This window comes from Sphaeramia orbicularis, chromosome 15, assembly GCF_902148855.1.
Source record: "Sphaeramia orbicularis chromosome 15, fSphaOr1.1, whole genome shotgun sequence".
Taxonomy (NCBI): Eukaryota; Metazoa; Chordata; class Actinopteri; order Kurtiformes; family Apogonidae; genus Sphaeramia; species Sphaeramia orbicularis.
Window position 1 is genome coordinate 34,550,514 of NC_043971.1, and position 14,748 is coordinate 34,565,261.

A 14,748-nucleotide genomic window follows, 5' to 3' on the forward strand; every position below is an offset into this window, starting at 1 on the left:
TTTTACAGGCTATGTTACGTGAAGCTGAAGCTGTTGCTTATTGCCATCGAATACAAGTCTGAACAGAGAGAAAGCAGGTTTGTGCATTGAATCAATCCTTGAGTAATAGCAAATGTTTCAAATTGATGTTTTTGGTTTAAAAAAAAAAGGTAATTTTTTTTTTTTTTTTGCCCCAAGTCCTCTTTGCAGCTTTTTTCACAGTTAATATTTATTGACATTTTATGACATGAATTAATGGACATTTGAGTAATTGCAAACCAATAGGAGTTAACACTTAAGCATACTTAAAACATAGAAGTAATTTAAAGTGCACACCTCTGCCAAGGCAGTCAAACACATATTTTATTTTTAATCAAGGATATTAGACATTGAAAGACTTTCGGACTGCTTTTGGATCCATATCTGCATCTAAATACACACATATGTATTGTAAAGAGTGCAGCAGCTTGTACAAATGGCCAAAGTGCAGAGCCAAGAAATCCTTGGAGAAAAATTCCTGGATCCAAAAGTAATTATTCATTATTTGGTGCATTGTCTAAGTTTCCATGAAATTGTGTTGTCAACAAGTTTTGGAGATGTTCTTCCCTCTGACAAACAAATCAGTACATCCGAGAATATAAACTCCTTGGTGGGGGTAAATTCACAGACACAAAGCAGATGACCAGACACTGCAGGAACACATTCAGATGTAGTTTAGGAGAGAATTAAAGCCCTTTTTCAGTCAGACTGAGCTGTCAATTTCAGAGACATATTCAGACTTTTTGGACCAATTTGCTGCACATTTGAATTTCATGTCATGTGTTTTTAACTCTTTTCAACTGTGATGCAACTGTGTCCCTGTTGAGTCTGTATAACCACTAACTCTACGTCAATGTCAGTCTTATCACCAATAACAACATGAAGTACTTTTTTTCAGTAATCTCAATTGCCAAATCCCACCCACCTTGTCCCCATTCACCTGTGTCAAATGTTTATGTGCACTGACAAGTTCCCGTAGTAAACAATGCTCTTACATTTGCTTATTTTGGCCAAAATATGACTCATTAATCTGAATTTTGATGTTAGCCTTTCTTCTCCCATATAGTAATTTTGATGTTTGTATATGAAATGATAAACCTAAGGATACTTACACTTGCAGCTCTTTTCTTGAAGATTACAGTTTCCCTCGACATTGGTTTAACTAATGCACTTGTCACAGATAGCTGCCTTTTAAAAGTAAACTTTTTATTATCTACTTTTGGCATTAGATATATAGCTTTTTTAGACCTCAATATCACACAGACACAGTACTGAATAACTAAATTGTATTTCTGCAGTGACACCACATTCTGCTGTATAATTACAGAGCAGGCATAGAACATTAGCAACAGTTGGTTATATTCTCCTTTCCTTTTATGTTCATGATAACTGTTTGATTTAAGATTTTTTCTTGTTGTTTGCAGAAGCCGAAAGCGGTATGCCCTCTACCTTATCTTACTTCCAAAGTTCCACCCAATCTCCACCACTTTAAAGCTTCTGACTTTGGGAGTTTCCCCAAGGATATTTTTCCAAAAACTATCTCACAGGCCTCTTTTTCTAACTCTTTTTTTATGGTGTCCCTTGTGCTTAATGCACTAACTTCTTTGCAGGCAGAGAGAGGATAGATAAATTGGATGTGTTTGTAGAAGTGCTGTTTCTTTGTCTTTGCTGTTGTCGGTGTACCAAGGCCAAACGCTCACCCTCTCCATATCTACCTCTTTTTTGATCTTTTCAGTTTTGTCCTTTACCAGTCCTTTGCTTAGTTTATTTCTCTCACTTTCAGTTCTTTTTCAGTGTCGCTCAGTTGTTTCCCTCCTGTTTGTTAGCTTTTTTGGGATAATTCTTCCACGTTTGGTGTTTTTTTTTTTTTTAACAACTGACAGAACAGTATTCATGGTTCTTTGACATAAACTTAGTGCTGAGTTTGTGTGACACATATCTCAGACCTCAGATGTGGTGTCGATAAACACTGATAATATGTTGTTCTACATTTTGATTTACCCTTGAAAGAATTGACTGATTATCTGCCATTGCTGCAGGCAGTGGACGATATAATAGCATGTCTTTTTTTATGGTTTTATTACACCAGCAGCACCTCACCAGTGTTTGTTTCCTTTTTATCATTTCACACATTAGGAAAGGCATGGAATTGTTGAATTTGGATAGCGTTACGTTCATCCAAACTGAAATTTGATAACCATAGGCTACGATGTACACAAGTGCCCACTGTTCATTTTTGCATTCCACCACCCTCTCATATTCACAATTCTACATGTATATCCATCTGTGCATGTATGTGTGTATGTCTGTGTGTACGATTTGTCTTCGAAGGCGTGTGTGAATGCGTGTGTGCGTGTGTGCATTTTTGTTCATCTCAGCCCCCATGTTCAGTCATGCTCGTGCGTCTCTCGAGTAGATGTCCTTAAGTGAGGTCACTTCCTGTCAGTTTGGTGTTTGAGAAACAATCCAACTGCACAGAAGTTACTGCAACCGTCTGCATCTACGTACCTGTCCCTATACCTGTACTGCAGTGGCTATGCCTTTCTGTTCGATTGTCTTCTTCATGCTGTTTGGTAACTGCATGCTACAACACTATCACCTAAGGTGTTTGATGCTTGCCTTGTTGCTCACAATATGAGGTTTTGATGCTTTTTATGCTTCTATTCACCAGTTAGCACCCGACTGACGAAAAATGTCTTGTATATAGATACAGTAGAACTGTAAAATCTCAGATTTGGGCAGCAATGTTTGTGGAACTGTCTTGAGTTGATTTGTTTCTTTCATTTATTTTCACTAGAGAGCATGCCAGGCGTAATGCCTGTTTCTACTCTGGGGGCCATTCAATCTGAGTGAATGTTATATGCTATTTTACTTCTTGCAGTGTGGGAACAAAAATCAGATCTGCATGACTGGTGCAATTTGATCACATCCCGAAATGCATATGGATTCAATTGCTCCCTTAATATTTTTGTCTATTTACTCTAATGTAACCTTTTCCAGAGCCCAGAAGAAAGATGTAGTATGATAGATGCCTCATGAGATGTACCAGTTCCAATTCAGCTCCAAATCATATTTTACTAAAGCCAATACTACAATACAGCACACACTTACACAGTAATGGCTATAGTGAATCAGAGTGAAGCAGTTTACATTCAAGTTGGTAAGAACAGCAATGCTAACACTGCTAAGCTGTAGTTTTGTTACCTATAGTCATTATAAATACATAGAAAATACTGGACACAAGCGTCAGTAGTCATCCTCTTTCCTCTGGGCTTGTTTTCTGGAGGAGTGTGACCCTTAAAGGTTTGTGGGTTAAGTGTTTTGATTTTTTTTAAGTTCACACTCACATCATTGATGATTGTTGCCCACAGGTAACCATTAATGACCAGGGTGTGTGTGTGTGTGTGTGTGTGTGTGTGAGTGAGTGTACAGTATGTGTGTAGGGTGTCTAATAATTGTCTCAGTCTAATTAATGGGGAATGATACAGCCAGTAATAAAAAGAAAAAACAAGTTTGACCAGTTTATCTGGTGGATTTAGAGAATATTTATTTTAGTGGTTGTTGAGTATAACTTAATGTATTTTAATTTGAGTTAAATAGTTAGATACTTTAGATAGAATTTTAAAATTTACCATGATGGACATAATTAATTTAAGTAGGGGATAACTGAATCTTTTTGGCTAGGATGATAATAGACTCTATAATATAGAAGTAGTTTGCTAGAAAGAGCTGTTCATTCCCTTGCATCCCACTGTCAAATACTAACCCAGGTAACTACACTTACTGTACATTCTCTGTAGTACTACAGACATGTCTTAGTGGACATCATAACATGTGTCTCCACTACTGTAGATGACTGTATTTGAGTGCTGAGACTAAAACAGCTCCATGGCCATAATTTTAATTCTTTCTACCCTCCTCGTCCCCTTTTCTCTTGTACCTCTTTGTCCCCGTCTTACTCCAGGACTATCTGACACCATTCTGTAAAGCAAAGAATTAAAATTCAATGTGCTTCCATACTGTTGTACATTCTGTCCATCTGTGTGAGTAACATCAGCAAATTACCCCCAAATCAGAGTGATTCATGTAAAGTGAACAACGATGCAAATTTTCTCATCCTAATGCCGAATCATGTGCTGTAAAAAGTGTACAAACAAAACAAAAATGTCCAGATAAATACAGTCCAGGTCTAATTAAACCCTCTACATGTGTGTGTACCATTCCTCTTGATTAGCATGTTGTGTGAATCCACTAGATGTTGTCTAAATGGTAATGAGCATGATGTGTCTATTTCTCTGATTACCCAGCATACTTATCAACCCGGGCAACCACGTCAAGATGCAGGAGGGAACACTGGGATTCTTTATTGCCAGTGATGCCAAAGAAGTCAAGAGGTAATATCGGTAATGGTTGGTGGTCAGTAAACACTCCAGAGAGGGTAAATAAAATAAGAGCTTTTTCCTCTTTTAGAGCATTTTTCTACTGCAAAGCTTGTCACGATGACATCACAGACCCCAAAAGGATCAAGAAATGTGGCTGCAAGCGACGTGAGTAGCTACACCTTGGTTTGCCTCCTCCACCTCTTCCCTCCTTTCCTCTCACTCCCAAACCTCCGTGTGGGTCTGTGTGTGTCATGATACTTTATGGTTCTCTTGTATGTATAGAATTATTACACCCCTCCTTGTATCATTGTTCTTCTATCCTGTGGTACTGTGTCTTTAAAGGTAATGAAGTCACACCATTATACCTGTAGGAAAATGTTTGTTATTGGTCCCATTTGAACTTCCATTCCATTCATTATGGTATGGTCACCACCCGTATGGTTTGTTTTTCCCCGTTAAACTTTTAGCTGTGTCATCTTATAAATGTGATTTTGCCATCATCTCTCAGAATTTTAACAAAAAAAAAATTAATTTTTAAAAATAAATGTAGCAAGGCTTAAAATTAATTAATGTTTTAAAGTTAAATAACACACCCGTTATAACTGGGATGTTTAATATTTTTTAGATGTTGAGTAAAATGTATTTTCTAAGCAGAATCCTCACATGGTCACACTATAGTGTCATTTAGGTAAACTGCTGATTTCTGTTTTCTTTAATATATCTATGTCTGATGGACATGGCATTATGTTTTGTTGTATTACAGTTGTTACCAACAAGACAGTTGAATTTGGTATGATGACAGTTCCATTATTGCAATGGAAGTCTGTCCTACAGTATGTTCTGTTCTGTTATGTTTTGTTCTCTTCTGTTGTTTTTTCCCATGTTTCTTTATGACCAGTGACACACTTTTGATGTATTTCCTTCCCTGCTGCCATTGGAACACACCACTTTATTTTAACTACTCACTGGTAGTGATTTATTGTGAGTAAAAAAGAAAATGGGTGTCCTACTACCCAGAGTGGAGTGCAAGTGTTTTTTTTATCCTCTTCAGCCAATAATATACTGTATCTATGTTGCATGTACCAGTGTAGCTTCTGCATCCCTCTCCTCGCCTCTCATTTCTACACTGTGCTCAGACCAGACCAAAACCAAAACAACAGGAATCAAACTCACACCAGCATCAGGCCTTTTCCGATCCCTGGCCCAACTCAGCTGATGCGTTGACTAGTTAGACGTGACTTTAAAACAGAGTACAACTTAATGAGATGTGGCCAGTTTTTCCTCACTTTTTAATCATAAAACCAAGCTCATATTTGGCATTTGAAAGCCAATCTGCAGCAAGTCTTATGTCATTAGCTGTGTCTAAACCCTTTATAGTGTCATGCTCCGAGGAAGTATAAAAGTAACGTAATGAAAATCTGAGCTGTCGTACAGTAATCATAGATTTAGAAGAGCTTACACAAGGGGAAGAAAATTAACAAGAACCAAATTGATCTGCTTCATGTCAAAGGAAGTTTTGTGTGTGGCTGCTCTTTCAGAGAGTAGAAAATGTCCTTCTTGGCCATCAGATAGGTTGCCAAAACAAAATCAAAACAATCTGGTCTCCCCTTTCCCCGTTTCTCTGTGATCTCAGCCCTGTTCTAAACCCTGGGTCTTCGCCCAGCTCTGGTTGAGGTTTCAGAGATCATCAGTGCCTTTCAGAGTTGAAATGTCACTCCACCAATCTTGTGCATTTCAAATCTGGACAGTTGTTAGGCCCTCTTTGTTTTTTGTTTTTGTTTGAAACTTACAATGCTGGGTGAGTCCAGAAGTCCACTAGCAATAGACAGTGTTAATTGTCATAGCATTAGATCACCACTAGATGGTGATGCCGTGCCAGAGTCCTATCCAAATAATCCAGTATTTAATGGTGATGTCTGTAGAGGAAACTCAAATCATCTCAAACCTGTTCAGCAAAAATGCAAGGACAAAATCTGTGGATGATACAATTTATTTGTAAAAACTGTCAGTGCAGTTTGATAAATGAATCATCCCGAGTTTGTTTTGTTCTTTTATGGTCCTCTGCGTTTCATGTTTCCCTTAAAATGGTAATGTTGTTTGGCCCAAAAGTTCACATTTTGAGCTCACTGTCACATTTCCTTGCAATCTTGCTGAATAAAGACAAAATTAGGAGATATGTTAGAATGGTGCTTTCTTTGGGACATCCTTTTTTATTCAACATAACGCCCTGATAGCTTCTGTTTTATTACGTTGTGCGTCGATGGGTTAGAAATGATGATGACGACTGACCAAACATATGCAGAAAGTCATCAGGGCAGCCGTCATGTTGAATCGTCATTTAGGAATGCCCTGAAATGGATACCTAGGCTAGAATCTGGGTATTTGTGAAGTCAGAAGTCAAAGACATTGTTACTATATATATGTGTGTGTGTGTATGTGTGCGTTTGTCTTGTGTTCTCCATTGCTTCCAAATCATGTGTCAATACCTAACATTGTAAATACATGTCCAAATACCCCACCAAATACTCTGAAGTCACAGAATTTCAGCATGAACTGGTACTTTTTGCTGCTCGCTGCCATGCCCTTGAACTGTTTCATTACTGTAAACAGTTATCTCTGTTACCTCCCCTTGTTGCTGAGACAAAAAAATATCTGTTTTATGCATGTGTATTTCATGCTCATATAGCACATGTGCATGCTAGGATACAACAGTCCCTAATGCATTTATAATCTTACGTTTCCCATTCTTTCGTTGGCCAGAAACTGATGAAATGAAATGAATGAAATCACTCCATTCAGCGGCTTAGAGTTAAAGATGCTGAATGTGTCTCTGTAAAGGTGCTAGACAGTATTAGTCTGCTGTCTTTTTGCACCTTGGCAATGAGAGAATGGGGACAAGGGACTGTTTCTTTCCAGAGTCACAGCAATCTAGAGATGCTACTCTGGGGACTTTCGCTCCTGCTTCCTTTAGGCTTCAGGGCTTCACACACTCACACTCAATCCCACATGCAAACACTATAGACACACACAGATGTAAACAGAAGGGTTACAGTATTTTGGCTGCAGGCTGACGAGTAGACACAGAGGTGTCTTCTTTTGTAACTGTACTTTAACATCAATCTGATTCTAAATCTCTCACATTGAATTTGGATGATAATTGAAAAAAAAAATCAATTGAGAACTGTATTTTTCTCCTTAAATATGACAAGTTGGAGTCAGTTTTTATATCTTATGGCATAAAACTACAACAGAAATACACAAAAACTGAGACATTTGACATGTACACACATTCTATTAAAACACTACTGTGTGTGTAGACAGTTTATGTAGTTATTTTTACACACACATACATGAATGAAGCCTACTTTGGGAGCAGAGCAGTGAAATTGCAGTTTGACAAATAGCATGAAATGGCCGGTCTAGCCAGTAGTAGTAGTAGTGTAATGCATTGGACAGAGTTGCTACAGCTGCATGATGGGATACAGGTACGTGATCCACTCCTTTAGCCAAATGGATAGAGGATGTACAAATGTATGAAACATTGTGAAACATTGTATGAGGTTGTTTGCTGCTAAAGACATTGCTCATGGCTCCTTTTCCTGAATGCCTGCCTCCCCTCTCCCTTTCCTTCTCCCCCTTCCCTTTCTCCCACTGTTATAGTTTTGCCTTTTGACCTGTTACAGCCTTAGCACACAGCTTGACCTCTCAGAACTGTGTCAGTACAAACAAGCCATCACATGATGATTAAGTGAAAATTTATGCAGATTTCAGTGATGACATTTCCAACTTAAAATCAATTAAAAAAAAAAAAGAATTGAATCTGATGATTTAGTTTGTTAAATATAAGTGGAGTTTTGACTAAACTCTTGTATCTTCACGCATGTTAAGTCGGCTCAAGTCTGTGGGAGCAGGTGTCTAAGGCTTGCACTATATGATGAAGGTACCTTCCGACTTCCCCTGGATTGAATATTTCTCCTTTTGCCATTAACCTGCTGCTTTTCCTCTCCTCTCATCCCAAAACATGACTGTAGCCAAGATGTCCGTCTACAAACGAATGAAACTGGCATGTTGTTTTGATTGCGGCCGTTCAGAACAAGACTGCTCTTGCATGTCAGGCAGTGTACATAGTAACATGGACACCCTTCAGAGGGCCTACCCACTTTCCTCTGTCTCTGTTCATGATTGCGCAACCACTTTACGTGCCTGTAAGTTACACCGCCCAACACATGCTGTTACATGTCTGTGGTGTGTGCTCCGTGTGTATACTGTACCGTGCAGAGGTACCGTAACGTTTAGTGTGTATCCGTAATGTCGTCTACGTGATGTGTTTTGTTGATCGTGACTCCATAGTTTGTGTAGCTGTGGCTTAAACGTGATCGTCTTTGTTTTATTTGCAAAGGACTTTTAATCATTGGTTTATTTATTGCTTTGGAATTTTTCTACCCACATTTATTTATCTAAACTTTTTTGCCCTCTGGCTCTCTAATATTTGTTGTATTAAATTCTTTTTTTTTTTTCTTCTTAGCATCATTTTAATTGGACACCATTAGTTTTATTTTCTGATGTTCATATGTGTGATTGGTTAGTGGTGGTGTCGCTCTGTGGTGCTGCTGTAGTGTACAGTAGGTGTTAGACATGTGGCTACCGCATGCTGCATCAGTCAAATAGTGGTGTGATAATATCAATATTGAAGCGTTGGTGTTTGATGTGTTATAACTGTTTTAAGGTAAGATATGTGTACACACAAAATGACACATGCTTCTTTTTTCTTGAGATTTGTTCTGCAGGATTTGCACTGTAATAATAATGATGTTTGTTCAGTTTATCTAATCTTAAAGTTAAAGACCCTGTACATTTTGGGGAACCTCAAGTTCCCACTGTTTTCAGTTTCTACACTTTTCTGTTGAAACAGCTTTGTCTTTGTTTTGTATTTGATTTTACCTAAACTTACTGAGTGATTTTTCAGTTTCGATGAAAGAGAGTAGATGAAAGAAAGTCAAATCTGAAAATGTGTTATTATGATGTGTCAGTGTTAGCCTTATAAATCAGGACCAGTGGAAAATATTGTGATTGGTAACATTGATCTACATGATTTTAGGCAGAAAACAGGATATATCTATTGCAGGTATTAACGGCCTTAACAGCAGAAATAACATCCATCAGAAATAGTCACTCTTATAGTCTTACTAAGAGACAGAAGTCTGCAGCTGTATAAATGCACTTGAAAAAAAAATGAACCACTGTTGTTTTATATCTGAACCAAGAGATAAAGGATTTCTGCTGCATTAAAGATGACTAGGGATTTAAAGAAGTAAGATACAATAAGGCAAAGAGAGTAGAGAAGCAAACAAATGCAAAATGAGAGGTACAAAAAGTGATGTTGGCTTGATAAAGAAAAGGTAAGAGGACAGCGGCTCCTGGAAGATACCCCTCCTTTCAGGTTTCCTTTTGAGTGGATGGGAAATACTAAATTGTCTGTCAATTAGACATGGCAGCAGTAGGCCTAGCTATCAAAGCCTTGGGTTCAGACATACAGATCTGATTTCCTTCTCAACATTCTCCCACCGTCTGCCGACTCAGCCTAGATTAGTGTCAAACATGCCATGATGAGTTTGGCTTGGCCTCTTGTAGTTCGGCCTGCGCTGATATCCCTCGGTACCAATTACTGGCCATTACATGGTTACTGATCTCACTTCTCCCTCAACCCCCTGTTGGATTTCAGGAAAGCCTCCTCTGTCTTAGATTTCTCTCCCTTTTTAACTCTGACTTTGTCTGAACAAAGTGAGTTTAGTGGAGGAGTGCACTGGGCTTTGTACAGTCAGGGATTGCTGGATTTCCGTTCCCCATTTCCCTTCCTTTTTTCCACCAGACTGAGAGGATAAGACATCTATATCCATGATGACTTCATCCTCCTGTACATCTGAACCAGATTTTTTTTCTAAGTCGAGCACTTGGATAATTGATTTCTTGGATAGCGCTCTTTCATTTAATTCACCCTGTATCCAGCTGCAAGTCACATTTAGACCACACAAATGCACTGTGTGCGACATGAACATTTCTTGAAGGAGGAACATTTATGAACTGATAATACCATATTTAAATGCAGAGTCATATATATATATATATATATATATATATATATATATATATGAACTTTTAGCTAATTGTGGTAGCTGCAATTCTGTCATACAATTTTCTTGCCATTCACAAGAAATGAAAACAAATGCCAACTTTTTTATAATTATGTAAAAATTCTGCTGAATAGCCTGTAGGTAGCAGTATTTTAAATTAGTGCCATGTATTTGTATTTAACTATTGAACAGTCATACACATATAGCTATCACTGGAGCATTAGCAAACTGAAATAATGCAGTTTTTCAAACATAGAATAATCTTATATTCCTATTCTTGCACTTTATTCTGACTTTTAATTATTAGTGAAAAATGGGACTTATTGGTAGTGTTTCTAGGTATTTTGGAATAAATTACATTTTAAAGGCCTGGTAAAATGTTCCATACTAGATTTTGTTCCTTTCCAAATTCAAATGCTTTTAGGTTCGCATATGGTCTTTTTTGTGACCAGGACACCATCTCAATGGGCTTCCTTCACTTACAATGCTACATGGCTGGGTTTATGTAATAGACATGCTGGAGCTTCTATCAAACAGGGCTGTGGACAAGGGTTGATGACCCAGGGCTCAAGAGATGCTTTTGGTTTTTGGCTAAAGCTAGTACACGACCTTCTGTACATGCGTGTGTGGGTGCATGTGCACATCTCGTGTGTGTAACAACATGCACTTGTATTTCTGTGTCTTTGCATGTGTGTACATCTGCATCTCATTGCTGGGGACCTTATCTATCTTGACACGGAAATTATGTTTGCATTTTCATTTTCCCAGCCCTGCTGGTCCATCACCAAACTTGCCCTGACAGCTCCTGTCCACCAGGCAGGCTTGGTTCCCCCTCCCTACCCTCTGTCCTACGCTGCCTCGCTACGCCCCAGATGCTAGCCAGTTAGTCTGCCGCCTCTGCGGTGCAGGCAGATTGCTAGAGACAGATGCCAGGGCCACTGTGGGTCCCTGTTTGAGGATCTGTGTCATAGGCCAGCCCTGGGCCCTCAGTGTGACCTTTACTGCTGGAAGAGACTCTGGAAAAGAGTGGATAGTATCAGCAGCTCAAAGCTCAGTTTTAGTACCTACTGTACCAGTACTCCTGTTAGTACCGGGCTTCATTACCCCTCAGTCAAGGTCATGTTCTGTACTTCTCAATTAATTCCTAATTAACAGTCCTGCCAGAGGTGGAGGCCTTGGCAAAATTCCCATTTGTCTTAATGTAGGTGAGACTTTTAGGCTGCATGTAAAGATCAAGAGTCTTTGCATCTGTGCTCTGTTCGCAAGGCTGTTTTTAGTAGCGACGGTCTGCTGCCTGTGGTGTGGACGTCTACATGCCATGTGGAGCTTGTATCGTTGTTTGACATGATGACTTTAATTGTCCTATCTGCACACCTCATGGCATTCATCGCATTGAAATGAAACCATAAAAAGCCTAAAGAATTACATTTTAATCAGGAAAACATTGTTGAATGAATGAATGAAACAAAACAACCTAAGAGTATACTCTTTATGCTGGTATGAAATGGCCCATTAGACTATCATTATGTCTCACTTTAGTTTCTCCACACTGTCCTAAACGCTCTCACTCGCTGAATGGACAGTTAATTGCATTTGCCTTTTTGTGCCATGATGCCATATTCCCATCACCATGCTTCTCCATTATTTTCATTGTCTGGTCCCACATTCGTGCCTATATATCTCTCATCATCAGTACTTCATCATCATACGTATTTATTTTCCATCCTCTGTTCTTGTTTTGATGTCTCTGTTTCCTAATGTGTCTGTTTCATTGCATCCTTTCTCCCTCTGTGTGACCTGCCACTTGTCTTTGCATTCTCCTCAGCCAAATATAAGTATAATGGATATGTCAGATCACGTAAGTGTGTTTCTCTGTCCTTCTCCATTCTGCTCCAGCTCTGTGTTTAGACTCTAGTCACCTCACTTTGTCATATAGGATTAGCACTGATGCTTTGCTTTAGAATTTGCTTTGTTATCCTTTATACATTTAGCAAATACAGTACTGCTGTTGTTTTATGTCTAATCCAGAGGTAAATGTCAACGTAACAGAGTTGAACCATTCTTAACTTAATTTCAACTGTTTGCTTTTGATAAAATAACTTAATGTACTATACTGAAATTGCATATTTAAAACCCTACATATTATAAGTTCCTGGTATTATAGCAGTTGCAAAGAAATAATTTTGTGTTTGATAATACCTTGTAGTTCCATGAAATATTCTTTTTGTATTGTGCTGCATGTAGCAGCAGATGGCGCTACAACACCAGGGAACAGTGGAAGTCAAAAAGAGACTGGCGTTCGATTCAAACCTGATTGCAATTTAGGTAAATCTTTGGTGAATAATTCTTAAGCATATTACACTGTACTGGTTAAGAATACGTTTTATTTTTCTAATGCTGTTTGTTATAGCAAGCATTGCTTATATGTACATATTTTCTTTCTTTCTTTCTTATTAAGCAAATTGACACACATGAACATGAAGACTTTTCTGTTTGTTTCATCCTCTTCAGCAGCTGCCTCTTTAGCAATTGCAGTACATATTTACCCTTAATATAAGAGTAAAACAATGATGCATGGCCTAAAAAGCTATTTCACAAGGTTGCAATGCAGACAAGGAGCATAGCTTGCTCATGCAGTAAACATTACATAGGCAAAGCCAGCTGAAGTCACACACAAAGGTAAACATTTTTAAATGCTATTTCTCTGCCCATCATCCAGTTTACATTGAGTCATGGCTATCTGAGAACGCTTGCATGCAGGACAGTACCATCATGTGATTAGCATTTCAGGAAGGGACAGTTGCCGTCTGGGTTGTTCAGAATGCACAGTGGACCTGCCAGGGTGGGTGAGCGCTCTCTAACGCTGCACGTGTTTGACAAGGGCCAGATGAATCCAGGAGCTATCGGTGGCACCCCGTAAATCAAGGAGGCAGCTGACGGCTGGGATAAACGTCTGTTTATCGCCCGGGGCCACCCAAGCATGCTCTCTCTACCAAACAACCAACGACCACCCTTCCTACCAAAGGAAGGAAAAAGCCTCAGCCTCTCACAGTCAACTTTACAACCAGATAGTTTGCTCATCTCTCGCAATACAGACAAACATAAGGGTTGAGTCTGCAAACCTTTTACAATAGGCTGTAGTATGTGTGTGTGTTTGCTTGTTTTGTGTGTGTGTGTGTGTGTGTGTGTGTGGGGGGGGGAGGGGGGGGGGGGGGTGTTGACCAGTAGGAGTACATGCAGATTCTTTGTTATATTAGATTCAGCCAGAGAAAGTAATTTAAAAGAAATGATTATTGCTAAAATAACTAGAGAATATTATTTTTTGTATATTATTAAACAGTTTGAACATGGCTGACTGCATTTTACATATGCATTCAAAGCACATAATACACACACATTCCTATACATATTATAAAATGTGTTTATTTTTGATTGTCAGTAAAATTATTATTATTATAAATTACAAGTAATAGTGTTACATTTATTGAAATTAAAATAATATGCTATAAGTGATTTGGTTTTACTAACAATGAAATATGAGCTGGAGAAATAAAACTGGGAAGTTTGTAGTTAATTAATATTTGTCACAAATAAAAAGGCTGTTTATGAGCATATCAGTTAGACTTGAGCCAAGCAAGGGATGTTAAAATACTTAGATATTTTTTATTTCTGTAGTAAAAATGTATGGGTTCATAAGCGTAAAATTTATCTATGCTTGATCATCTTATTAAAACTGACACAAACTGCCCAGAGGACTAAGTTTTATTTTTACACAGGTAATTGAATATCACATATCTTTCAGCAAATGACCGCACATTTGTCCTAAACATTTATCCATGAACTTCAGTCAAATCATTTACTTTAAATGAATGTACACAGGAATTCTTAAACAAATCTTTTAGAACAAATACGACAAAAATTCAGCCTTGAATTTCTGAACCAGACGGCCCTCACACATTGTTGTTATTCTCCATTGTTTGACAGTAAAGGATGAAGTTAGACCATCTTATCAAAACCGATCGATTAAAACCACTGGCTGCACCTCTACCTCCATCACCTCAAATGCATTCCTTCCCAGCACCCTGCACCCCAGCCAGGACCCCCTGGTCAACCTGGGCACAGCCGACATCCCCCTCGTTAATAACCGCAAAGGAAGCCTGCTCCCCGTGGGGCTGGGCCCCGGGGCTGACCCTTTGCAACTGCGCCTCAGTCTCTCA

The 14,748-nt window shown here is 38.6% G+C and overlaps 1 protein-coding gene across 32 annotated transcripts in view; it reads left to right on the top strand.

The window, feature by feature from the left end:
- kcnma1a (potassium large conductance calcium-activated channel, subfamily M, alpha member 1a) overlaps positions 1-14,748 on the top strand; it is a 202,592-nt gene that overhangs the window by 158,202 nt on the left and 29,642 nt on the right. For 9 of the 32 annotated variants that reach the window (XM_030155838.1, XM_030155837.1, XM_030155834.1 and 6 more), the window contains 7 exons: positions 9-77; positions 4,326-4,412; positions 4,489-4,565; positions 5,373-5,381; positions 8,432-8,605; positions 12,357-12,389; positions 12,776-12,856. In XM_030155838.1, coding sequence (XP_030011698.1) covers positions 9-77; positions 4,326-4,412; positions 4,489-4,565; positions 5,373-5,381; positions 8,432-8,605; positions 12,357-12,389; positions 12,776-12,856 — 530 coding nt within the window. The remainder of the gene's footprint in view (positions 1-8; positions 78-4,325; positions 4,413-4,488; positions 4,566-5,372; positions 5,382-8,431; positions 8,606-12,356; positions 12,390-12,775; positions 12,857-14,748) is intronic. The other 23 variants (XM_030155864.1, XM_030155855.1, XM_030155856.1 and 20 more) reach the window with 11 other exon arrangements.